Here is a 24,708-nt window from a genome sequence, read left to right as displayed (position 1 = left end):
GGGGTTCATTATTCAGGCTTCAACTGTTTGCAGGCTACTTGGGCTATGGCATCTATAAATGAGTTATATTAGCTGAACAGGGCGAGAGAGCGTTTGACCGAGATGTATCGGTCTGTACTTAGCGTGCCTTTAGATATGAGCATCTGCTCAATGAATGCCTTATTAAAACGTGGTGTAGATAACATTGACCAAGCCCTGGATGCATGGGGGTTTCGCGTGGTACTGCAACAAAACGAAGCTTCTGACGTCAATAACCACGTGTTTCTGGTTAAACTAGGCGGTAAACTGCCCAGGGAGTTGGGCTTAACTTCCGAGCTTGATTCTTTGAAGTGTAAAAGGTACATTGAAGTGTAAAAATGTTTCAAATATTTCCTTTAAGTAATCATGACTGTCGGTTTATGATTACTGAAGGGTAAGGGGGTCGGTACATCCCATGCATACGCAGTAGATTTCAGAACAGCTTGCAAAAGTCACTTCTCAGCTGTGTGCAGCGACTAGCAGGAGGCGTGCCTCAAAATTTGCATGTCTCCCGCTACATATACCCGGTAACCTACCCCTCTACTCATCATTCGTTCCTGAGAAGCAACGATATTGACAATGCCTGAGCCAGCAAAGACCGCGCCCAAGAAGGGCTCCAAGAAAGCCGTTTCCAAGACCGCCGTGAAGGGCGGCAAGAAGCGCAGAAAGTCCAGGAAGGAGAGCTACGCCATCTACGTGTACAAGGTACTGAAGCAGGTCCACCCCGACACCGGCATCTCCTCCAAGGCCATGGGAATCATGAACTCATTCGTCAACGATATTTTCGAGCGTATCGCCGGAGAGTCGTCTCGCCTGGCTCATTACAACAAGCGATCAACCATCACTTCCAGGGAGATCCAGACCGCTGTCCGCCTTCTGCTCCCCGGTGAGCTGGCCAAGCACGCCGTGTCCGAGGGCACCAAGGCAGTAACCAAGTACACCAGCTCCAAGTAAACGGGCGTCCCTTCAAATTCACCACAAATGCTCTTTTAAGAGCCACCCACTTGTGTCTTCAATTGAGAAAAATCCATTGCACTTGTTGAATGTATGGATTGTTTTAATATGAAGAATAAATATCGTTGTGAACCGGGACAAGTTGGTCTACTCTTCTGTTAAGCCAAAGCTGTATTCTTACCTGTCACTACCTTTAAACACCATGTAGTTGCCTACATCAGTTTTTCCAGTGTTATGGTGGATCAGCCCTGAATAGGCTCTGATTGTTGAGTTCACCATGGATAATTTTCCGGTCAGGTTAATGATTCAACGTGTGTCAGTCCATTTAGCAGACGTTTTTACCCAAAGCCACGTACAAATGGAACTTGTGAGTAGTAGGCTTCTGCAGAACCCCAAGTGTATCGTTTTACAGTATTACCGTAGCTAGTCAAGGAACAGGCTGTATTTACTAACCACATCTCAGCTACCAGGCGCGGTGAAAAAACGAGACAAATACCACAGTGAAAACAGTGTTCTCAATAGCTGAAGCACAGCAAAACATCTCGATAACAATGTATGATGAACACATACTATACCACAGTGCAATATACTAACGTCTAGATTCCTCAACAATAATCTTCCAATGGTCTTTACAGTATGTGCCTGTGTAGCCCATGTTATGGAAAAAAATCTTGGGGGAATTAGATATGAATTATCGATATATTTGCATATCACCGATTATTCTTTACACATGTAGGTCAACATATTAATGAGTGCATACTAAACAAAGTTGTTTTTTAATAGTAATCATGTGCCGTTGGCAACACTGTTGTTCATCTCCTGGCAGTGGCTGCAATGTCATTGGGCGCGCGACTTCAGAGTTAGTGGAGAGAGACGAAAATATCTAAAAACAAGTACAACGAAGTTTATGATATGAGTTGAATGTAACCAAGTTATCAAACAGTAGAGTATCAAACTCGAAACCCGAAAGGATGTCAACTTAGATTGGAGCATCAATCGAATAAAGACTTCTGAATTGGATATCCTGGTTGGTTCTAGCTGTTAAAAACTCGTCAAAGGTCAACTCTTCATCTGCAGCATCGTTGCTGTATGGACTTTTAACTCTGATGATAGAATGTGCAGCAGATTCCGAAACACAAACACTTATTCAGCCTAATGAGAGAAATAAAAAGTCCTCAGGATTTATGCATTCCCCATCACCAACAACATGGACATTCACTAAGGAGTCCGGCTCACTGTGCAGGTAGACCAGACACACACTATCCACATAATACAGTCACGCTGTAGGCTACTGTCAGTTGTACAGTAAGACCTGTGTCCTTGTAGAGGAGAACAATCCATTGCACTTGTTTGACTGTATGGCGTGTTTCAACATGAAGCATAAACATATTTGTGAACCGGGACAGGTTTATTCTTCTGTACAGCCCAAAGTGTATATTCTTACCCGTAACCATCTTTAAACATCATATAATTGCTTAAAAAAATCATGATGGTGGATCACGCCTGAGACGTTTTTACCCAAAGCCACGTACAAATGGAACTTGTGAGTAGTAGGCTGCTGCAGAATCCCAAGTGTATCACGGTTTTGCCGTAGCCAGTCAAGGAACAGGCTGTATTTACTCATCTCAGCTACCAGGCGCGGTGAACAAACGGAACAAATACCACAGTGAAAACGATGTCTAAATAGCTCAAGCACCGCAAAACAACATCTCGATAACTATGTATGATGAGCACAAATACTATACTACAGTGCAATACTAACGTCTAGATCCCCCAACAAAATTATTCACATGGTGTTTACAGTATGTGCCTGTGTAGCCCAGGTTATGGGAGACAATCTTGAAGGAATTATCGATTCATATCACCGATCATACTTTCCACTCATGTAATAAGTGAATACTAAACAATGGCGGTTGTTTTATTTAATTATTAGAAATCATGTGCAGTTGGCACCACTGTTGCAGCTGCGTAGTTTGTCTCGTGGCTGCTATGTCATCGGGCGCGCAACTTCAGTGTCAGTCCTGTAGTGGAGAGGCACGAATGGAGAGACGAAAATATCTAAAAACAAGTACAATGAAGTTTATGATTGGAATGTAATGCAACCGAGTTGTCAAAGAGTAGAGTATCAAGCACAAAACCGAAAGGATGTAAACTTGGAGCTAAGATTGGAGCATCAATCGAATAAAGACTTCTGAATAGGATATCCTGGCTGGTTCTAGTTGTTGAAGACTCGTCAAAGGTCAACTCTTAATCACTCTCCTCACCGGCTCGTCATCTGCAGCATAGTTGCTGTCTGGAATTCTAATTTTGCTGACAGAATATGCAGCGGAATCCGAAACACAAACACGTATCCAGCCTAATGAGAGAAACAAAAAAAGTCCTCACGACTTATGCATTCCCCATCACCAACAACATGGACATTCACTAAGGAGTCCGGCTCACTGTGCAGGTAGACCAGACACACACTATCCACATAATACAGTCACGCTGTAGGCTACTGTCAGTTGTACAGTAAGACCTGTGTCCTTGTAGATTAAAAACTATAGGGGAAGGAGAGCGATTGGGAGACCAAGATTTCCCCGACCTCCACCCCCGGTCTTCAGCCACACACTGTGTTTTGTATTCCCCAAAATGCACCCCCTTTAAAGTCCCTGGTACACCAGCTGTGTATTCTAAGCAGTTACGTTTCTCGGCAGATTATTTTTTTCACTGGAAAAGGTTTGCTCGTTGTCAACGCCAGCAATTTTAGACACTATTGGGAGCAAATGGCACAGACAACAAGGTGCGCACAGCTCCCTCAGCAAGGCGAACGGCGATGATTTGAGCCGGCCACAACAAAACACAGAGTGCCTCCGGTCCACATAACGTCTTATTTTTAACGTTAAAAAGGCTGCTCGTGGCCCAATTTACTTTTAGAACGCAGAACAATTCCAACAGTGATTTTTAGCCCGTTGTTCTCCGGGAGAAAACACAAGTGCAAACGGAGAGAAGCCGGGCCGGGGGTTGAGTCTACACAGTTCTCATGTCGTATTTAAACCTAGCCCTCTGATCGCTGAAGCGCTACTCAACAGCAGAGAGCAGCCTCGCACATTCAAATTTCACACGTCCCACGAGCGTTTTAGACATGGCAGAAGTCGCTCCAGCTCCCGCTCCGGCCAAGGCACCCAAGAAGAAGGCGGCAGCCAAGCCCAAGAAAGCTGGACCCAGCGTCGGCGAGCTGATAGTCAAGGCCGTTTCTGCTTCCAAGGAGAGAAGCGGTGTGTCCCTGGCAGCGGTCAAGAAAGCCTTGGCGGCCGGCGGCTACGACGTAGAGAAGAACAACTCCCGCGTCAAGATCGCAGTGAAGAGCCTCGTCACCAAAGGAACCTTGGTCCAGACCAAAGGAACGGGCGCTTCTGGCTCTTTTAAGATCAACAAGGAGACGGATACCAAGGCAAAGAAGCCCGTGAAGAAGGTCGCCGCTGCGAAAGTCAAAAAGGCAGCCGCCAAGAAACCTACAGTTGCTAAAAAGTCGCCCAAGAAGGTCGCTGCGAAGAAGCCCGCGGCTGCCAAGAAGTCACCCAAGAAGGCTAAGAAGCCCGCGGCTGCCAAGAAGGTAACCAAGAGCCCCAAGAAGGTGAAGAAGCCCGCAACACCCAAGAAAACAGTGGCCAAGAGCCCCAAGAAGGCAGCCAAGCCCAAAGCCGCCAAGCCCAAAGCCGCCAAGCCCAAGGCGGCCAAGGCAAAGAAACCAGCGCCTAAGAAGAAGTAAACCTTAGTCCGCGTCTGTGACGGTATCACAAAAAGGCTCTTTTAAGAGCCACCCACTTGTCCTGAAATGTGCATGTCCATGTTGTTTGCCCGTGTAGGCTACCAAACAGTTGCATAATGGGTCTTTCATCTCGCTCAGTTAACTTGGAGTCTTTGGAACTTTATGACAGGCCACTTCTGTTGCACCTTAAATTCTCTTGGTCTCAGACATGAGCTAAATCCCGGAGTCGGCCAATATGAAAACAAAGTAGCCAGCCAGTACCAGAGGTAGAAGTGATACTTGTTACGCGTCCGCCACAAAACGATGATAAATAAGATATGGACTAGTTGCAATGACACTTCCCATTTGGGATAATCTACCGAGAAAACCATGACAGATGAAGAACATTAATGATACCGCTAGCTAATTGGAGAAATACACGTTGCATGGGACTTTCATAGGTAAAAGTGCTTCGTGGAACTGTAGAGCTGCATATAAATTGTGCTTCTGCTATTAGCAACCTGCAAATAGTTGTTTGGAATATTATTAAGGATGCAAATCCAATATAAATATATATCTGGTAAAAATGTATGTGGATATATGAAATAGTTCTCACTACACGATTGACGATTGTATAGTGGACTAGGCATTCATTCAGCCATCCATGCAACATTAATGTATTTGGCGCCTTAAACGAGGACCGACTGGATGAACAAAGAGAGGTGATGAGGGTGGGTAGACGAGACGACCAATCGCGCCTTCTGCGGGAGAGAGAATGGCTCCACCCCCGAGTTTGTCGCCACCTACGAATGGATCGAGACCCAACCGAAATTGTGACCAATGAAAGCCGTTTACCATCAGCTAGCCTATAAAGTCTGTATTGCGACAGACGCTTTAAGCTACTCGTTTGAACAGCAATATCACGAAGATGAGCGGAAGAGGCAAAACCGGAGGAAAAGCCAGGGCTAAGGCCAAGACCAGGTCGTCCCGCGCTGGGCTCCAGTTCCCCGTGGGTCGTGTTCACAGGCTTCTCCGCAAGGGCAACTATGCGCAGCGTGTGGGAGCTGGTGCACCCGTCTACCTGGCAGCAGTCCTGGAGTACCTCACCGCTGAGATCCTGGAGTTGGCCGGCAACGCGGCTCGTGACAACAAGAAGACCCGCATCATTCCCCGTCACCTGCAGCTGGCCGTCCGCAACGACGAGGAGCTCAACAAACTCCTCGGTGGCGTTACGATCGCTCAAGGTGGAGTGTTGCCCAACATCCAGGCGGTGCTTCTCCCCAAGAAGACCGAGAAGGCCGTTAAGGCCAAGTAAAGACTAAACCTTGGTTTCACTTTCCCCAAAGGCTCTTTTAAGAGCCACCCACTACACTCTTCAAAAGCGCATTGTTTTTAACTTCTCACTAGATAGTGTTGTATTGGACTCGGTCAATTAAAAGCCACAATCAATAATAGAATAAGACTATCGCCACGCTGGAACCACTTTTATAAATTCTCCCACTGTAAGTAAACCTACATGGTTTGCTGTGCTGTTCATTCTACATGTATAAGCCAGGGCGCATCCCATAGGAATGGTCAAGAAAATGCTGGATTACTTTGGGTTAATATGCGCAGTAATTTGACATCATTTAATACTGTATGTTCAGTTTGTCATTGGTGTGAACAAGGTCGATTTTAAATGCAAGAATGAATTTAGGCCGCATGTTTATTAATGTACTTATTCATTAAACGATTACGTGCCCGCCACTGGGCGCAGCAGTGCGAAGGATTAGAGCGGAGCCAGAAGGTTTCAAGTGTGGGCGGGAACGGACGCTAGGTCCCCGCGTCCAATTGCCAAAGGAGAAGGTGTCGACGGTCTTCCAATCAGTCTGCTCGGGAGAGAAGTCCAATCAGCGGACGACAAACCGACGATATAAACTTGTACTTATTCTTTCTACTAGGACTTCACTTCAACTCGGAGACGAGAAGACAAGTATCATGGCCAGAACCAAGCAGACCGCTCGTAAATCTACCGGTGGCAAAGCCCCGAGGAAGCAGCTTGCTACCAAGGCTGCTCGTAAGAGCGCGCCAGCTACCGGTGGCGTGAAGAAGCCCCATCGTTACAGGCCCGGGACCGTGGCTCTGAGAGAGATCCGTCGTTACCAGAAGTCTACCGAGCTGCTTATTCGCAAGCTGCCTTTCCAGCGCCTGGTGAGGGAAATCGCCCAGGACTTCAAGACTGACCTGCGTTTCCAGAGCTCCGCTGTGATGGCTCTGCAGGAGGCCAGCGAGGCTTACCTGGTCGGTCTGTTCGAGGACACCAACCTGTGCGCCATCCACGCCAAGAGGGTCACCATCATGCCCAAGGACATCCAGCTGGCCCGCCGCATCCGCGGAGAGCGCGCCTAGACTTGTCGACTTGTCTGTGATCTCGAAACCCACAAAGGCTCTTTTAAGAGCCACTTCACTGTTTAAACCAAAAGACAAATGCCTTCTGTGTCAAACGTCTTGGTCATAGTGTTCTTATGTCTGAGTAATTATTGCTGGCACTTGAAATGCAAACTAGGATCAAGGCCTTTTCTTCTCAAATTGGCTTTATTTCCATGTAGGATTACACAATTTACTGTGGCAGGAAGGTGCATTCAATAATGTGGATCTTAATTTTAAAAGTAGAATATGTAAAGTTTAATACGAGAGCTAACAAGATGTAAGAATATAAATAATATCAATATAAAATGGTGCAATATAACGTGCAAATAGGTGGTGGATGGACTATATGTGTATAATAGATACAAGTGTTATGTCAGTGTGAGTCCTCCACTGCTGGCCTTGTTAAAGAGGCCAGCAGTGGGTGGGAAGAAACTTCTTTTGGCATGACGTTTTGGTCCTGATGGACCCCGGCCTTCTGCCGGAGGGGAATAGCTGGAACAGTGTCCAGGGTGGGAGGAGTCGGCCACAATCGTCCTTGCTCGCCTCGGGGCCCTGGAGGGTAGGCAGATTGCAGCCGATCACCTTTTCAGCAGCGCGGATAATAGGCTGCAGTCTGCTCAATAGTCCACTGTGACATTGGACACTGTGTGTCCAATGTTCTATTTCGTGGAGCTCCGCCCCATAGGGGAGCTCTGCTCCTATTGGTTTACCCGCTGCCTAGTGCAGCTAATGACTGAAGATCAAAATATACACACACCTGTCACTCACACAGGTGCCCTATATAAGGGGGTGACAGCCGTCACTCATCCTCCCAAAAAAGTTCAGCCACCCGCTGGTCAAGCGTTTTCTGGCTGGGGTGTGTAGGCTCAGGCCGCCTCCGAGAGCGTCAACACCTACATGGGATTTATCTCTGGTGTTAGACGCTCTGTGTGGGCCACCTTTCGAGCCCATAGACGATGTGTCATTACGTCTGCTTTCTCTCAAGACGAGTCTGCTTCTCGCTTTGACTACGGCTAAGCGAGTGAGCGACTTGTGCGCTTTGTCAACACGCGCGGATTGTTTGGTCATCTCGGGTGATCGAACAAGAGCGGTGTTGCGTCCTAACCCGGCTTTTATCCCCAAGGTGATAAGCCGAGCGTTCAGGGCACAAAGCTGCGAACTGAGAGCCTTTTTCCCACCTCCGCACAGCGGAGAGGAGGAAAGACGCTTACATGGCCTGTGCCCAGTGCGCGCTCTCTCGCGCTATCTGGAATGCACAGCAAGCATCAGATCTTCTCCCCAGTTACTGATCTGCTACGGTGGATCGAGAGCTGGCTTGCCACTCTCCAAACAGAGACTTTCTCACTGGCTCTGCGAGGCTATTGGTCTCGCGTACGAGTCTATGAGATGTCCCGTGCCACCTGGCATTCGGGCTCATTCCACCCGAGGAGTGGCGGCATCAGCCGCCATCCTCAGGGGTGTAGGAGTGGAGGAGATTTGTGAAGCGGCGTCTTGGTCGTCGCCTTCACCATTTGTGCGATATTATCTATTGGACGTTTCCTCCTCATCTTTTGCGCATTCTGTCCTCAGCATGGCTGGTGGATCAGGTGTAGCGAGATGACAACTCGCAAGGTTCTTGTGGGCTCTAGTTGCGAGTTGTTCGTTGGGTTTATCGCCAAGTGTGGGACAGTCAGACATTCTCAGTTGTGAGGTCTATACTGTATGTGTTCTGTTGCCCCTACAGCTTAGCTGTTGTGCAGGCGAGAGGAACAACATGAGTTTTTAAGTAAACTCTCCTGTTTTCACCCTGGACGGCTCTCTGTCACAGTAGCGGCCTGACCAGGAGGACAGACCCTGTGTATTATTTACATCAGCAGGTCTGTCCTCGGTGCCTTGTGAGATTATGTGTCTTTTAGATCTAGTCTCGCTGGGGGTATATCTGGCCTCGCTCGCTCCGCCTAAACCAATAGGAGCAGAGCTCCCCTATGGGGCGGAGCTCCACGAAATAGAACGATAGTTAATGGAGGTAACTCCAGTTCTATGAGTGGAGCGGAGCCCCATAGGGCTGCAGGCCCAGCTCGACTTATTCAACCCGGCTGTATTAATACTTTTGGGAGGATGAGTGACGGCTGTCACCCCCTTATATAGGACACCTGTGTGAGTGACAGGTGTGTGTATATTTTGATCTTCAGTCATTAGCTGCACTAGGCAGCGGGTAAACCAATAGGAGCAGAGCTCCCCTATGGGGCTCCGCTCCACTCATAGAACTGGAGTTACCTCCATTAACTATCGTTTCATCAGTTTGTGATAGGACATGATTATTGTACAACCAGATGTTTGAAGTATTAACCCTTCTGTTAAGTTCAAAATGACCTGTTTTCAAGCTTGACAAACTGAAATACCATTAAGCTTGAGTTGTTCAGAGGATTGGTGATATCCCCAACATAAGCTAAATTGAAACACAATACATTTAGGCATTAGGCAACCATTTTGCTTCAAGTACACGTAAAGTAATGAGACAATTGATAATTAATAATATAATAAAATGGCCGTTTTCACCTCCTCGGCACTTGAAGAGTTGGCTTGCAATTCAGTTGTTGCCTTCTTTTGGGTATCTTGACATTAATACCAACTCCTCCAACGGCCTTGGCATTTTCAAGTAAGAAAATAAATGGTTAAGAAAAGAGATGTGAAATAGCTGTCCTTTGCACAGCCAAGAGGTATTGAAAGGACCCGCAGCCCTCAACTGACACTAGACAGATCAACAGTAGCTTTGTGGTATTGTAAGATACCAACATCAGTCTCTTAAGAGTTTGCCTTCTCACTATAAAACACCCACCACCATTTCTAACCTTATAAACATTTTTCACCAAGGTTCACCATGGCTGTGATTATTTTCAGGTTTGCGATAATGACACTAATGTATGTAATTGTGCCAACAAACAATAGATACAAGTCAACACACACTGATTTCAAGCATGGATTTATTTATGGGAGGTATATACAAGCACAAGATTGACACTTTCATGAAAAGATGAAAGAAATGAAGAAAATCAAATAGCAAAAATTGGTCCGAGCCTCGGAGATAGACCTGGAGACTTCCTCATCATAATAATCACACAGGTATCCTAGGGGAGACACCAGCAGTTAGGGGATATACTTACAATCGGTGTCATCATCATCATTAACTTCTTCTCTGTTGAAAACCCAAGCACATGACAGTCCACTTGACTCCATTCTTCTTTGTGTGAGTAAGATGCGTATGTCTCCTGTGAACCCACCTGTTGTGTGAGGCTTTCGTTTGTTTGGTCCTTCTGTGTGTATATATGGTTAGTTTGGTCATTCTATGAGTATATTTGGTTAGTTTGGTCATTCTGTTTATATATTCTGTATATATGGTAAGTTGCTGGTAATATCTAGTTGCTCCCTTTGTCAGTCCTTGTTGCGTGGTTGCGTCTTTACGTGTCAGTATGCTTTTAGCGTTGATCCTGTATGGCCTCTCCCTGCTTTTGGGTTCACCTTCTTCAACCACACCTTGACAGGATGTCGTCATCTGGAAGCCTCCCTGTCCTAAACCTGAAGAGATTTAGCCTCTCATACTTAATGATCAAACTCTGTACCAGTATTCCCTAAACCTCGCTCCAGTTGAAAGAAACATATTATTATGAGGAATTCTCTCCGCATTTCTAACATGGATAGATATCTGAAATTCCTTTGTGCAATTTGTTGTTCTTGGCCAGCCTGTTCCTCCCTCTGGAAGACATCTGGGGGGGCTTCTGTTCAGGGGGACGGGGCACCGGGTAAGTGTCGCCCATGGGGTCTGGGCAGGGAACAAACAACAAGGTCAGCTACGACAACAACTGGACACTTCGGTAATGGCGCTCTTGTTGATCATTGCCAGCAACAAGTATATACAATCATTAACTTAATATTAAGTTCAGTCAAGACAATCACGTATTAGATTTGAGCATTTATTGATACCATGACATGGACATAGATTTGATTTTGGGGGAGTGGATAATCTAAAGGAAGCGACCATAGAGACATAATCCCCATGAAGGATAGAACATACAGACAGCAAGGGGGAGAAGGGGATGGTGGAGGGCGGCAGCAGCACGGATCATACAACAACCGGGGTGAGTGTGTGCGTATCCGCTCGGCCTTTGAGGCCGTCTTATCAAACGTGGCCCAATGGGCTCGCGCTGGCTACACACGTGTGGTAGTGAGTGGATGACGCGCGCTGCCCGATTGCCCTGCCTGAACTAGCTTTGCTCATCGACTAACTGAAATATTAAATGTCAAATATTGTATATATTTTGAGATAAGAAGTAGGCCAAATTATATAAAGATATGTCATCACATTGATATCTGACCTTACACAATATGGAACTCAGCATTTATCTTGTGTTTTATTCACGCAGAATACATGTGAAATGCAGACGGATATAATAAAGCCTTACAGATGGAGACACTTTCTGACTCCAACTCCATATCCACCTCGGGGCGCTCCCTACGCCTGGATACACACACACATGGAACACACGCACACACACACACCAGCATGAGAAAAACTGTCCTGTGGGACACGTGCACAGACCCTACCATAGTCACCTTCTGTCATTACAGTAGTGGAGGGTGTTACCTGTCACTCATGAGACAGTCCAGCTCTTCCCACTCTGAGAGCATCAACTGTCCCTTCACACGTTTCTGTTTGCTGCGCAGCTTTCTACTGATCGCAGCTAACTGACAGAGCACTCTTCTCTTGTCCTCTGGTAGGCAGCCTGACACACATGCACACACACCAGTTACTACTAATCTAATATGTTTTGTTTCTGGCTATATGGAACATTTTGTATGTGTGTGTGTTACCTGCAGCTCTCAGCTCCTTCCTAGCAGCTGGGACAGAGGGTGTCTGGGACTGGAGCCCTGAAAGAGAACCCTCCTAAAAGGTGTGTGTGGGGGAGAGAGACATCAGTTGATACCTGTTTTCAGACCATGCTCTCCATACTACATTTATGGTTTATACAAGTGGGTAACTTACAGACAGGGGGGTGGTGGAGCGTTTGCTGTCCATGCTGGGTGGACTGGGGGGCCCTGTGTCTCTCCTGGAGGGTGGGGATGGGGGGGGGGGGGGGCAGATCTCCCTGCGCACCTGCAGATAGACAGCATGATGGGATCATACTAACATTTCTGTTTGTTCAAATCTTTCAGCGACATTTCACAACACTTGTAATGTTACATGCATTCATTCTGTTCGAGTGTTCTCATAGGGCAATAAGTGGTATTCAGCCCTTTCTTGTGTATTTGGATGTTTGTGTTCCCATTGGCCACTTAAAGTCTCATTGTTGTTGGTAACCATTAGTAACCATTTCTCGGTAAAGCAAGCTAGGTAATGTTCTGCCCCGCTGGGCCGACGCATTTTAGGGCCGAATCGCCGATATAATTTATAGGATTTTTTTGTTTTTGGTCGGGCCTGCCCATAAAGAACTGACAGCGGCCCATTGGTTAATTATCTTTATTGGCACTGGCCTGACCCAATCAGATCCAGGAACTCCCTTCCCCTGATTCATAATATCGCCGCCCTGAGACACGAGCCGTTGGCTGAAGCGTATGCTGGTTTAGTATCGTTAAAGTTTAGCATCGATAAAATGGAGAAACAACCACCAAAGCGCAAGAGGGGCGCAGAAAAGTTAAGGGAGAAAAATATAAAAAATCTACAGGTGAATGCTTAAGTTTCTTTTGAAGCCTCTCTATAATTTTTGTTTTGTTAGGTTTAGTAAAAGCATGCATTTTGTTTCTTTCGCTGCAGAAATTCAGAACAAAAAATGAATGACCCATCTCAGAGTAGCTTTATAGAATGTACGGTTACTGTATTGAAAAAAATAAGACAGAAACATATTGTTGCAGTAAAGGCTTCATTTGCAACAGGACATTACTGCAAGAAATATGCAATGTAGCTGCCATTGTCGGAGATCTGGTTCTTTTTGATGATCGAAAAGGACTTTTCGATTATCAGCTTTATTTACTTCAATACAGGATATAGACACACTGGGTATTTCGCGCATGAAAAGCCTGCATAAGCACAGCTTGCTTTATACTCATAAAACGTCCTTTCTACCTTTCTAAACATAAATGTGCTGCAAGATAACCAGTTGATTACCTGTCAATTTCCCTCTGCTTCTTGTCAATATTAGATATGCCAAGGGGGCCGGCCTGACATTTACGTAACTCAGGGGTTGCAGTGTTCTAATGTCCTCATTTGGTTATTGGATAGAGCCCATGAGTTCCTTACGTATTACTTGCTTATCAGTTATAACAGGCCTCCAATGCCTGGAGCAAAGTTCATGGTAAGAGCATGTGTTCCCTAACTTTGCATTTTGGATGGATACTCTGTGTTCCTAACGTCAATCCTTCTCTCAAGGATCCCTCCCATATCAGCTGGTTCACATAAGGACAGACATGACATATTTACGTAAAGGCAGTCTTACTGTAATTCACTAGGGACCGTCCTCCAGTTTTCCACTCCGACACCATTTACAGTATTTCATCAGTTTCCCTAGCTCTGGCCCTTCTTTGAGCACCACCACACATTTTAACTCCTCTCCTTCTCCCTTGCCCTTGTCCCACTCCTCTCCCTTGTCCTGGTACTTGTCTTCCTCTCCCTCGTGCAGGCATTATTCTTACTTTCTTTGTTTTGCTCTATATTGTTCTTTTTCCACACAAGATCAGCCCAAAGAGGTCCTCTTTATATTGTCATAATAATTGTCTAATTGTCTAATTGTCATAGCGATTGTAAAATACTGTATAAATAACTTTTATGTCCATAAATAACGTTTCTGGACATAAATGGAGGAGTCAGGTGGCTGAGCGGTTAGGGAATCGGGCTAGTAATCTGAAGGTTGCCAGTTCGATTCCTGGCCGTGCAAAATGACGTTGTGTCCTTGGGCAAGGCACTTCACCCTACTTGCCTCGGGGGAATGTCCCTGTACTTACTGTAAGTCGCTCTGGATAAGAGCGGCTGCTAAATGTAAATGTTTATGTCAATTTTCTTGGATATAACAAAGGAAACATGCATAAAGCACATTAGCCGGATTTTTACGAAATCACCCGACTTATTTTGGTGACGTTTCGTAAAAATCTAAAAGCCACTCATCAAAATCTATGGGAGACCTAATGCGTGAAAATACAACCCCATATTTCAGAATTTTCTACGGGAAAAGCCGAATATATTAACATGGAAGTCAATGTGCAACCGTAGGCGTCAAGAAACGCCGAAAAAGGCGCCCCCCGGCGTCAGTATAGTGACGCCAAAGGGGTCTGCCCACGTGTCAATGTTTGACGAGTTGGGATGAGACTGGGTTGGGTTCAGTCCCATATTGGGGACATCCCATATTCAAATCTGGTCAAAATGTCGCCCCTAATATATTGATATAAAAATATAAATAAAATAGAAATGTGCTACGTTAAGACAGGCAACCACGCACGCTGTCCGAAATTATCATAAAAAATGTAATAACTAAACATAAAAAAATAAGGAAAGGAAAAAAAGCTGAGGGTTTTCCAGACTTGCAACAGTCATGTACAGTTAGGTCCATAAATATTTGGACATTGACACAATTTTCATAATTTTGGCTCTGTATACCACCACAATGGATTTGAAATGAAACAATCAAGATGTGCTTTAAGTGCAGACTTTCAGCTTTAATTTCAGGGTATTTACATCCAAATCAAGTGAACGGTGTAGGAATTACAATACAATTTATATGTGGCCCCCCCCTTTTTAAGGGACCAAAAGTAATTGGACAATTGGCTGCTCAGCTGTTCCATGGCCAGGTGTATGTTATTCCCTCATGGGAGTTCGTTATTTCATTGACAAGGAGCAGATAAAAGGTCTAGAGTTCATTTCAAGTATGGTATTTGTGTTTGGAATCTGTTGCTGTCAACTCTCAATATGAAGTCCAAAGAGCTGTCACCATCAGTGAAGCAAGCCATCGTTAGGCTGAAAAATCAAAACAAACCTATCAGAGAGATAGCAAAAACATTAGGTGTGGCCAAATCAACTGTTTGGTACATTCTTAAAAAGAAAGAACGCACTGGTGAGCTCAGCAACACCAAAAGACCCGGAAGACCACGGAAAACAACTGTGGTGGATGACTGAAGAATTCTTTCCCTGGTGAAGAAAAACCCCTTCACAACAGTTGGCCAGATCAAGAACACTCTCCAGGAGGTAGGCGTATCTGTGTCAAAGTCAAAAATTAAGAGAAGACTTCACCGGAGTAAATACAGAGGGTTCACCACAAGATGTAAACCATTGGTGAGTCTCAAAAACAGGAAGACCAGATTAGAGTTTGCCAAAAAACAGCTAAAAGAGCCTGTACAGTTCTGGAACAACATCCTATGGACAGATGAGACCAAGATCAACTTGTACCAGAATGATGGGAAGAGAAGAGTATGGAGAAGGGAAGGAACTGCTCATGATCCAAAGCATACCACCTCATCAGTGAAGCATGGTGGAGGTAGTGTTATGGCGTGGGCATGTATGGCTGCCAATGGAACTGGTTCCCTTGTATTTATCAATGATGTGACTGCTGACAAAAGCAGTAGGATGAATTCTGAAGTGTTTCTTGCAATATTATCTGCTCAGATTCAGCCAAATGCTTCAGAACTCATAGGACGGCGCTTCACAGTGCAGATGGACAATGACCCGAAGCATACTGCGAAAGCAACCAAAGAGTTTTTTAAGGCAAAAAAGTGGAATGTTCTGCAATGGCCAAGTCAATCACCTGACCTAAATCCAATTGAGCATGCATTTCACTTGCTAAAGACAAAACTGAAGGGAAAATGCCCCAAGAACAAGCAGGAACTGAAGACAGTTGCAGTAGAGGCCTGGCAGAGCATCACCAGGGACGAAACCCAGCGTCTGGTGATGTCTATGGGTTCCAGACTTCAGGCTGTCATTGACTGCAAAGGATTTGCAACCAAGTATTAAAAGTGACAATTAGATTTATGATTATGTTAGTTTGTCCAATTATTTTTGGTCCCTTAAAAAGGGGGGGGCCACATATAAAATGTGTTGTAATTCCTACACCGTTCACCTGATTTGGATGTAAATACCCTGAAATTAAAGCTGAAAGTCTGCACTTAAAGCACATTTTGATTGTTTCATTTCACATCCATTGTGGTGGTATACAGAGCCAAAATTATGAAAATTGTGTCAATGTCCAAATATTTATGGACCTAACTGTACTTGAGACACTACATCCTACTGTACCCCAGCACCACGGACTGCTCACTATGTTGTTTGTTTGTAATTCTGTTGTATCAACTAAAAGTAAAGAAGGAGCGGTATCGCAGGTCCTTCCTTCCTGCTGCTGTGAGACTATACAACCAGCACTGCTTTACACACACAAACACACACAGGACTCAACCACTACATAACTCATGGACACACTTAAGGTGCAAACTACTGTGCAAAATGTATATTTATTTATTTATATTTGGTCTCCATATGCAACTGGTGTTATCTTTTTTATATAGATTTTTTAATAATATCTCGTACTTACTTTGTAAATTGTATGTATACTTCTGTCAACTTTGCTGCTGCAATGCCTACATTTCCCCATTGTGGGATGAATAAAGGTTCAGGCAGGAGGACTCAGTAGTAGTATTTACTTGATACCTTATTGCATACAATACAATACATGATTGTAATACTTGATTTGGCATAATGGTTCTGCTTGCATCGGCTCCCTGCCGCACCCAACGGAGATACCGTCTCGACAGCCGAGCAGAGAGCAGCGACGCATTCCCCCTACGAAAGGAACAGAGAACCAAGGGTGGAGGCCGGGGAGGCGGAGGCAGCAGATTGAAACAGAGAGCATGCTGTGTCGCACTAGCAATGCAGAGTGCAGCGTTATCCTGATTAAATAGCCTGCCCTGCTAAGAAGGTGTGCCCCGACTGCGTGATATGACGAGTTGCTAGTGACGCGCTACGTCTCGCGTCTCCTGCATGAACCAGCTCGATTTATCTTATCTTATCTTAAACACAAATATAATATACAGTACCAGTCAAAAGTTTGGACACATTTTCCCTTGAAGATGTGTCCAAACTTCACGCGAACCAAAAGTTTGGACACATTTTCCCATTCAATTGAGTGGGAAAATGTGTCCAAACTTTTGACTGGTACTGTAGGCCATATCATGCCAATGTGAGACAGAATAAACAATCATTTGATTTCTGCTTTTTCTGAACTTCAAACATGTGATATGCATCTAAACTTAACATAACACCTGAAGTCAAGTTCAAGTCTTTTATTGTCAGATGCACAGAACACAAAGTCAGACTGGGCACTGAAATTCTTAGGACAAGACAATGCAAAGCAACCTGGCATAACATAACATATAAGTACACAGAACATAGATCACGTCTATGATAAGCTAAAATATAGTAAATCTACTAAATATACCAATAATATACAATATTCAATACAGTATACTAAACCTCTAATACTCATAATAACATACTTAATAACGTATACTAACCTTATAAACCTATACTGACCACACTACATAGGCCTTGCAACTTGCAGGGCCTTGCAAAGTCAACGATATTGGTCAGTATGACACTGAACTACAGTATAACCATAAACTGTACTGTACCTGCCACTGTGAACTGCAGCATGGCTGACATTTTAAACAATTCTACCATCAGGGGTAAAAAGGTTTGCTGGTCTGGTGATTTTTTTCTAATGATTTGCCTGTCTAGCTGACCTGAAGCAGATGAACAAGCAGAATGAGGAAGCTTGGCTGAACCCCGAGACTTCTCAGAAAAGAGCCAAAATCACCATGCCCATCCTGAGAGAGGACAGACTGCCTCCCATCAACACAGTCTCAGGGAAACAGTTGCTGCACCAGTTGACAAATAGCAGACAGCACATCCACAACCACATGTGTAACTGTCTAGAACTATGCATTAATACTATGCATTAACTATGCACGCACATAGTTGTCATATCTCTCTATATACATACATGTATATTGTTGATAAATAAGGATTGTTGATAGTAGGTACATATGTTTTCGAGTGTACTTGTACTTGTTACAATGGGACAATAAACAAAAACGTGAACTTGAGTTGGAATATATTTGATCTTTGCAGGTTTTGACTGTGTCCAGACTTCGAGGCATGCCAGAGGCAGTGTGTTTGCCAACCAGCCCCACCTCAGGAGCTAACAGAACAGGATAAGTACATGTCCTATCTGAAACAACTGCTGGTACTGCTGCGTTTTTAGATGTAGGGGCGTTTATACATGCCTATTTTCCCATCAAAATTCAAGAACCTGGCCTCTGGCGGCTGTAGGTGCATCTTGCAATGAAAGCCTTTAATTTGAAGGATATTGCGTAGTCCAACACACACACAGGTACATGTTGTTGTATAACAAACTGTTCATCCCTTGGGCCCTGCTCAGATTGTGGAGAAGTGCCTTAAGGAGGCAGAGGAGAGGGACAAAAAAAGTCTGGAGGAGAAGGAGGAGAGGAGGCTGGCGGAGCAGAGAGCTTGCACCCAGAGATAGTACAATGAGGAGCAGGAGAGGATGATATGCCGGGAGATAGAGGTCAGCTGGGCACTGATTGACTAAGATAGATTTGGCAGAAATGACCCTTTACATGTTGTATTGTAATATACAGTATACAACTTATCTTATTTGGACCACCCACTCTTGAATAACAGCTGCTCCTATCTATGGGATATAACAGAAGTGCTAAACAATCTCTATAGTAGATTTTAACGGTGTGGCCAATAAACACTTGTCTTCAAAGTAGATAAAACGTAAACCAGTGTAACGCATTCTTGTGACTCAGATTTTATTAGCAGAATTAAGTTGGATCTTCATCTTCCAACAGAAAAAGACCAAGGACGAGGAGCTTATCCATCTTGCACAGGAGCGAAGGGAGAAGGAAGAGAAGAAGAAAGAGCCGGAGGAGAAGGATACTGCTGCTGTGAGGATGCAGCATAATAAAGAGAAACAGGCGCGCATCAATGAGGTGAGAGGACCACAAAACCTTGAATTGCATCTGTATTTCATGTGCACTCAAAACTTTGGAAGTTGTGAACACAAAAGTCAAAAGTGCAGCGGCTAGCGCCGCTAGCCGGCGCTACAATATGAAATTTAGTCTTTGGTGTTAGCCTAATTATAATTAACCTACACCAAATTTATTTCGGATTATTCCAACGGCAGAATACGAGGCGCAGGGAACTTAGATGTGCGTAAACGCTATTTAGAGGTGGATAAACGCTATTTACGAATTTCTGGAGCTGCGTCGTTTACGTGCGTTTAGCCCCCACTACATCCCTGGTTACGTTGCCATAAATGTAGGCCTAGACAATGCATGCAATTCATGTGCAACTCAGCCCCAGTATGTCATTGGTCATCAATCTTCTCATATGCAGAAACGTAGCTTTGATAAATAAAATACTTCACTGAATTTTGAATATAAATCAGTCTTTCATTCTTTACTATAAACATCTACACAAGTAATCAATTGGTGATGTGTAACATAAGCAAACATTCTTTGTATAGCATACCAAAGCTGTATGACACACAATGCAAATTTGTGCTCCAATAATTTTGGAATACAAAATTGTTAAATGTGACCAAAAGGTAAGCGACTCTTAAGAGTTTCATTTCCAAAGACCAGTTATCACAGAATATTACAGTTCTTCCTTAGCAAACCTGCCCCTCAGTCTGCCCCTGAGCAACAACGTTGCGCATGCCCACTTCAACGCATCGCTGAAACTGGGGTTTCAGAAGATATTTTGCAGGGGTTATCATAAAGGGGTGATTGACTTGGTTTTTGGGGTATTTCACACTGTTCCTTAAGGTCTCCGAATAGGGTATGTAACATTGGTTGGGCTGAAAATGGCCCGGGTGCTGTTCTATGCCCCCTGATACATCCAGTGAAATTTTCCCGGGAAAAAACGCTAGGTTTTCTCTTTTTATGGAATGCTCATGAATATATAGATGAGCTGCGCGCTGATTGGTTGGTTTACAACAAGTGAAGCTGAGGATCAAAGACGCAACACTGCCACAACACTCACTGAAACAACGAAGGTGGAGACTTTAAATAAAAACGAACAAACACATCCATTGTGTCTACACAACACTGTTTTCAACAGATTGACTAGATATCATTTGACATGATTACGTTAGTTGTTTCCACTTCTGTTGTCGAAGCAAACAGGATCGCCTTAGGTGGGTAACGTTAGCACTACAGCTTAGCAAACAAACTATCGTGATTCAACTCAGTTAGCTATAGCTATCTTGCTGAAAAATAGATCTGGACAAACATGCATCTTGAATTGTAGATTTACATGACAACACTGGTTATTTATTTGAATGAAAGACAGTCAGGAACATGAAATAACGTTAGCCCCATTGCCAATAAACTAGGCTAAATCATCACACATTCTACCTTGCTCTTGTGTTAGCAAGCTAAACTAGTTTACATGCCTACAATCTAGGTGTTTTCGCTATCTAGCTGTTCTTGTATTCCTTGCAAATCAGCGTTAATAAAAAGCGCGAACCATTTCACCAAGGACGGTTTTGAAAACCTGGGACAATGTAAAGCAGGATTTGCTATGAAGCTGTAAAAGAGGTGCGTTCCGACCTTACGTTCATCACAACCGCAAGCTGTAGTATGATTTTGTCGGTAACAGTTATTAGCAATGCTAACGTATCCTGTATCTAGCACCTGCCTTTCTCCAGTTCTTTCAAATAGATAATCTAGACAGGCGTTAACGATAGGCTAGACTGCTATTCGTTTTCTGGCTATTTTTTCGGAAGCTTCCATTCTAATGCACGTCTAGCTAGAGTTATTTGCTAAGTAAGGTAGAGCTATGTTGATGTGTTTAGAAACGTATTTAGCATTCTACCTATGCTAGATACAGGAGACGTTAGCATTGCTAATAGGCTAACTGTTAGTTACTTAGAGCTTGCGTTTGTGATGAGCATAGGTTGGAACCAGTACCGCAGCTCCCATAACGTGCACTACGCGCTGTGCGTAGGGCGTTATGGGAGCTGCGGTACAGGTTCCAAGTAGGTAACTAACAGTTAGCCTATTAGCAATGCTAACGTCCAGACCCTTGGGGGTCTGAGACAGCCCAATGGTTAAAAGAAAATGCTTCACTTTGTTTTTGTATGCGGTGAAGTTGTCGCAATACGACGGTGGGTCACAATGACTGATGGGTCAGAATGACCCGAAGATAACACAAGGGTTAAATAAAATTCAAATCTTAATAGTAATCAAATCAAATGCTCAGACAGTAATATGAATCTGGTATCTGTCTATGGCCGTTGCAGGACTATAATTAACACAAAGAATAATGAATCATTATTGGATACTGCAATTCTTTATTAGAGTAGAAGTTAATCTTTATGATTAAAGTTGGGGATAGTTTCTCCACAGAGGCAGTATATTTATGATAAATGTTACGTCCCTTGCCCTGCTTGTACGTGTGTTTTCTGTATTGTAGTGTGCTTGTGTGTTTTCCCTAGCCTGGCTGCCAGCCCAACTTCGTCCCGCCCACAAAAAAATTTGGTCGGGAAGTTGGGTCTGGAGGGTCTCGTATTGGGGACAACTACAGAAAACCAGAATCTGGGCGGACCAATGACATTGCCAGGGCGGGCTTTATACGATGATGGACAGATGATCAACAGTAACGTAATCACCCACGTCACAAAAGAGCGCTTAAGTTGAATTCGTTTTGAACAAACATGGCTACCGCTGGAGATCTGGGATGTTATGATTCTGCCATCGAGTCTGTTTTAGAAGACATCGACAGCGCATTAATTTTGAAAGAGGAACAGAGAAACGCAATTTTGTCGTTGGAAAATATTGTAGCGACCCACGGATTGGTCGCTGTTAACTCGCGCTTTTGGCGCAAAGGATTGTGGGTGGCGCAATTCTTATACTTGTTTCATGTTTAATTAATGTTGCATGCATGTTTGAGTTAAGTGTTGTTGTTCTGTCGATTAGGTTTGTCAGTGGATGATGTATCGATGTTAGTAACTATAAGTTGTCGTTGTTGCCATAACTGTGAATTGTATGTGAGTTAATGACTTGTTGTTGGCATTCACATGTGATTGGAGGAGTAGTAATAAAACCTGTAGTCGAGCGGTGTATGGGACACAGGATAAAAAGGTCTTCTTCTCGGTGTCACATCATTGAACATCCACTCCATTATAGCTCTCTAGTGCCATCGTTACATTGGTGTCAGAAGTGGGATGGCGCAACCAAGCAGGATGGAGGAAGAAATCGCAGATCTGGAAGAGACCATTGAGAGGACTCAGAAAAACGGAGGCTGAAGATGGAGCATTCCAGTGCAAGAACATCATCCCACGCTGATGGGTCCAGTGTGCCACGGCCTCGTCGCCCCCTAGAGGCCGGGAGTGGAACCACAGAACACACAGCCATAGCTGTGAACATCCAACCTGACCTACCTGGGGCGTCTCCACAGGTGGATGTTGGGGCCAACCTGCCCCGTTCCACTGCCATTCCCAGAACACCAGCGAAGGTGCCCAAGTTCAATGGAGAGACTCTCCTGGAGCCCATCTTGCCCAGTTCCAGTTGGCAGTGTGGCACGGTGGTTGGAGCAGCGAAGAAGCCGCCACTCATCTGGCCCTGGTGCTGGAGGGAAATGCGCTGCAGGTGCTCCTGGATCTGACCCCTGGGGAACAGCGGAACCTGGAGACCTTGACCAGGGCCTTGGAGAGGCGGTTTGGGCAGCAACCATTCCCTGACCAGAGTAGGGACAGGCTAGCCAGCTGTCGCCGCCAGGAGGGGGGGAGTTTGGGCGCTTTCGCCGCGGATATCCAGCTCTACGCCCGCCATGGCTATCCAATGTTCGACGCCGCTGCACGAGGGGAGCTGGCTCTCCATGCATTCCTCAAGGGGCTTATGCCAGAGCAGCTACGCCAGCATTTGCGTCTCACCATGCCCAGAACCCTGGAGGGGGCTCTTCAAGAAGCGGTACGGGCGGAGGCGGTGCTCTGCACTCAGGCTGCCCCACGGCTGACCCTTCCACACGTCCGGGCCATCGACTGTGAGGGTGAGGAGGCCGAGCCAGTTTGTCAGGTGCAGTTTCAGCGGCGGCCAACCTCAGCTGGGAACCGTCGACCTCGATCCACTCTTCGGTGCTATCGTTGTGACGAACCTGGTCACATTGCTCGTGACTTCCCAGCACCAGTCGCCAGAGCACCACAGCAGACGGGAAACGACGGGGGGGTGGCGCAGTGAGGGGCCCGCCACTCCAGTTGTTGACCCCTCCCTTGAGCCAAGAACTGTTGATTGGTCGTGTAGGCCACACTAGGGGACTGTATTTGGACTGCTGGCTTGATGGCCAACCCTGCAAAGCTCTAGTAGACACGGGGTCTACCGTCTCACTGGTGCGTCCTGGCGTCCTTCCAGGAACGTTGGGGACGCTCTCCGGAGCATGGGCAAAGTCAGACAAGAACCTGGTGACGGTGACAGGGGAGAAGGCTGCTACAAAGGGGAAGAAGCATCTGCGGATCCAGGCTGGGAACCAGGAGGCGGAGCACGAGTTCCGGCTCGCCAATATCCAGGACTCATGCATTATCGGCCTGGACCTGCTGTCCCATTGGGGTGCCTATGTTGATGTCCCGGGGGCAGCCATCACCCTTGGTGGGGAAACGAACTGCGGAGCTTCTTGGGCCTGGCGTCCTATTACCGGCGTTTCGTCCGGGGCTTCGCCACAATCGCCAAACCCCTCCATCGGTTGACTGACAAGGGACAGCTTTTTGACTGGGACGACGTGTGTGCCGGAGCCTTCACCCAGCTCAAAACTGACCTTACCGAGGCTCCCACTTTGGCCTACCCGGATGCGGAACAGCCCTTCATCGTGGACACTGATGCCAGCAACGTAGGGGTTGGCGCCGTACTTTCCCAGAGTGTTGGAGGTGTGGAGCGCGCAGTAGCCTACTTTAGCCGCACTCTGAACCGAGCTGAAAGGAACTACTGTGTGACCCGGCGTGAGCTGTTGGCAGTGGTCCTGGCACTGCGACAGTTCCGGCCGTACCTGCATGGCAGCCATTTTCTTGTGCGCACCGATCATGCTTCCCTTACCTGGCTGTTGAACTTTAAGAACCCTGAGGGCCAGGTGGCTCGCTGGCTGGAGGCCCTACAGGAGTATGACTTCGAGATCCAGCATCGAGCAGGGCGGTTGCATGCTAATGCTGATGCCCTCTCCCGCCGGCCGTGTGCAGTATTGGAATTTCGATATTGCCAACGACAGGAGGAGCGGGACCAACCACTGACGGTGGTAGCCATTCAGACCGCTGACTGCGAGGGGAGTTCCCCATGGACCTCCGCTCAGCTGCAACAATGCCAGGAGGCCGACGCAACCTTGGCGGTGGTAATCAACTGGCTAGCAAGGGGGCGGCGTCCCGAATGGACAGAAGTATCTGCCCACGGACCGGAGGTTAAGGCTTACCAATCACAGTGGGGCAACTTGGAGCTCCACGACGGGCTGGTGCACCGGAGGTGGCAAGCTCCTGGCCGGGGAAGCGACCTCCTACAGCTGCTGGTACCCCGTGAACTCC

The 24,708-nt window shown here is 45.8% G+C and overlaps 5 protein-coding genes across 5 annotated transcripts; 4 read left to right on the top strand and 1 right to left on the bottom strand.

The window, feature by feature from the left end:
* The first annotated feature begins 543 nt into the window (after window positions 1-543).
* LOC134022018 (histone H2B-like) lies at window positions 544-1,018 on the top strand. The gene has a single exon (XM_062463180.1). The coding sequence runs from the start codon at window positions 598-600 to the stop codon at window positions 970-972; it is 375 nt and encodes a 124-aa protein (XP_062319164.1). The 5' UTR covers window positions 544-597; the 3' UTR covers window positions 973-1,018.
* Window positions 1,019-4,051: 3,033 nt separating this feature from the next.
* On the top strand, window positions 4,052-4,723 carry LOC134022006 (histone H1-like). The gene has a single exon (XM_062463168.1). The coding sequence runs from the start codon at window positions 4,097-4,099 to the stop codon at window positions 4,721-4,723; it is 627 nt and encodes a 208-aa protein (XP_062319152.1). The 5' UTR covers window positions 4,052-4,096.
* An 890-nt stretch (window positions 4,724-5,613) lies between these two features.
* On the top strand, window positions 5,614-6,082 carry LOC134022014 (histone H2A). The gene has a single exon (XM_062463175.1). The coding sequence runs from the start codon at window positions 5,631-5,633 to the stop codon at window positions 6,015-6,017; it is 387 nt and encodes a 128-aa protein (XP_062319159.1). The 5' UTR covers window positions 5,614-5,630; the 3' UTR covers window positions 6,018-6,082.
* Window positions 6,083-6,677: 595 nt separating this feature from the next.
* Window positions 6,678-7,172, top strand: LOC134022013 (histone H3). The gene has a single exon (XM_062463174.1). The coding sequence runs from the start codon at window positions 6,680-6,682 to the stop codon at window positions 7,088-7,090; it is 411 nt and encodes a 136-aa protein (XP_062319158.1). The 5' UTR covers window positions 6,678-6,679; the 3' UTR covers window positions 7,091-7,172.
* A 4,510-nt stretch (window positions 7,173-11,682) lies between these two features.
* Window positions 11,683-12,238, bottom strand: LOC134022025 (centrosome and spindle pole associated protein 1-like). Its single transcript, XM_062463188.1, has 3 exons — window positions 12,132-12,238; window positions 11,960-12,032; window positions 11,683-11,871 (listed from the first exon to the last, which is right to left on the bottom strand). The coding sequence occupies exons 1-3, from the start codon at window positions 12,162-12,164 to the stop codon at window positions 11,729-11,731; spliced, it is 249 nt and encodes an 82-aa protein (XP_062319172.1). The 5' UTR covers window positions 12,165-12,238; the 3' UTR covers window positions 11,683-11,728.
* Window positions 12,239-24,708: the final 12,470 nt, after the last annotated feature.

The sequence above is a fragment of the Osmerus eperlanus genome, chromosome 6, assembly GCF_963692335.1.
Source record: "Osmerus eperlanus chromosome 6, fOsmEpe2.1, whole genome shotgun sequence".
Taxonomy (NCBI): Eukaryota; Metazoa; Chordata; class Actinopteri; order Osmeriformes; family Osmeridae; genus Osmerus; species Osmerus eperlanus.
This window is presented reverse-complemented; position numbering and strand designations above follow the sequence as displayed.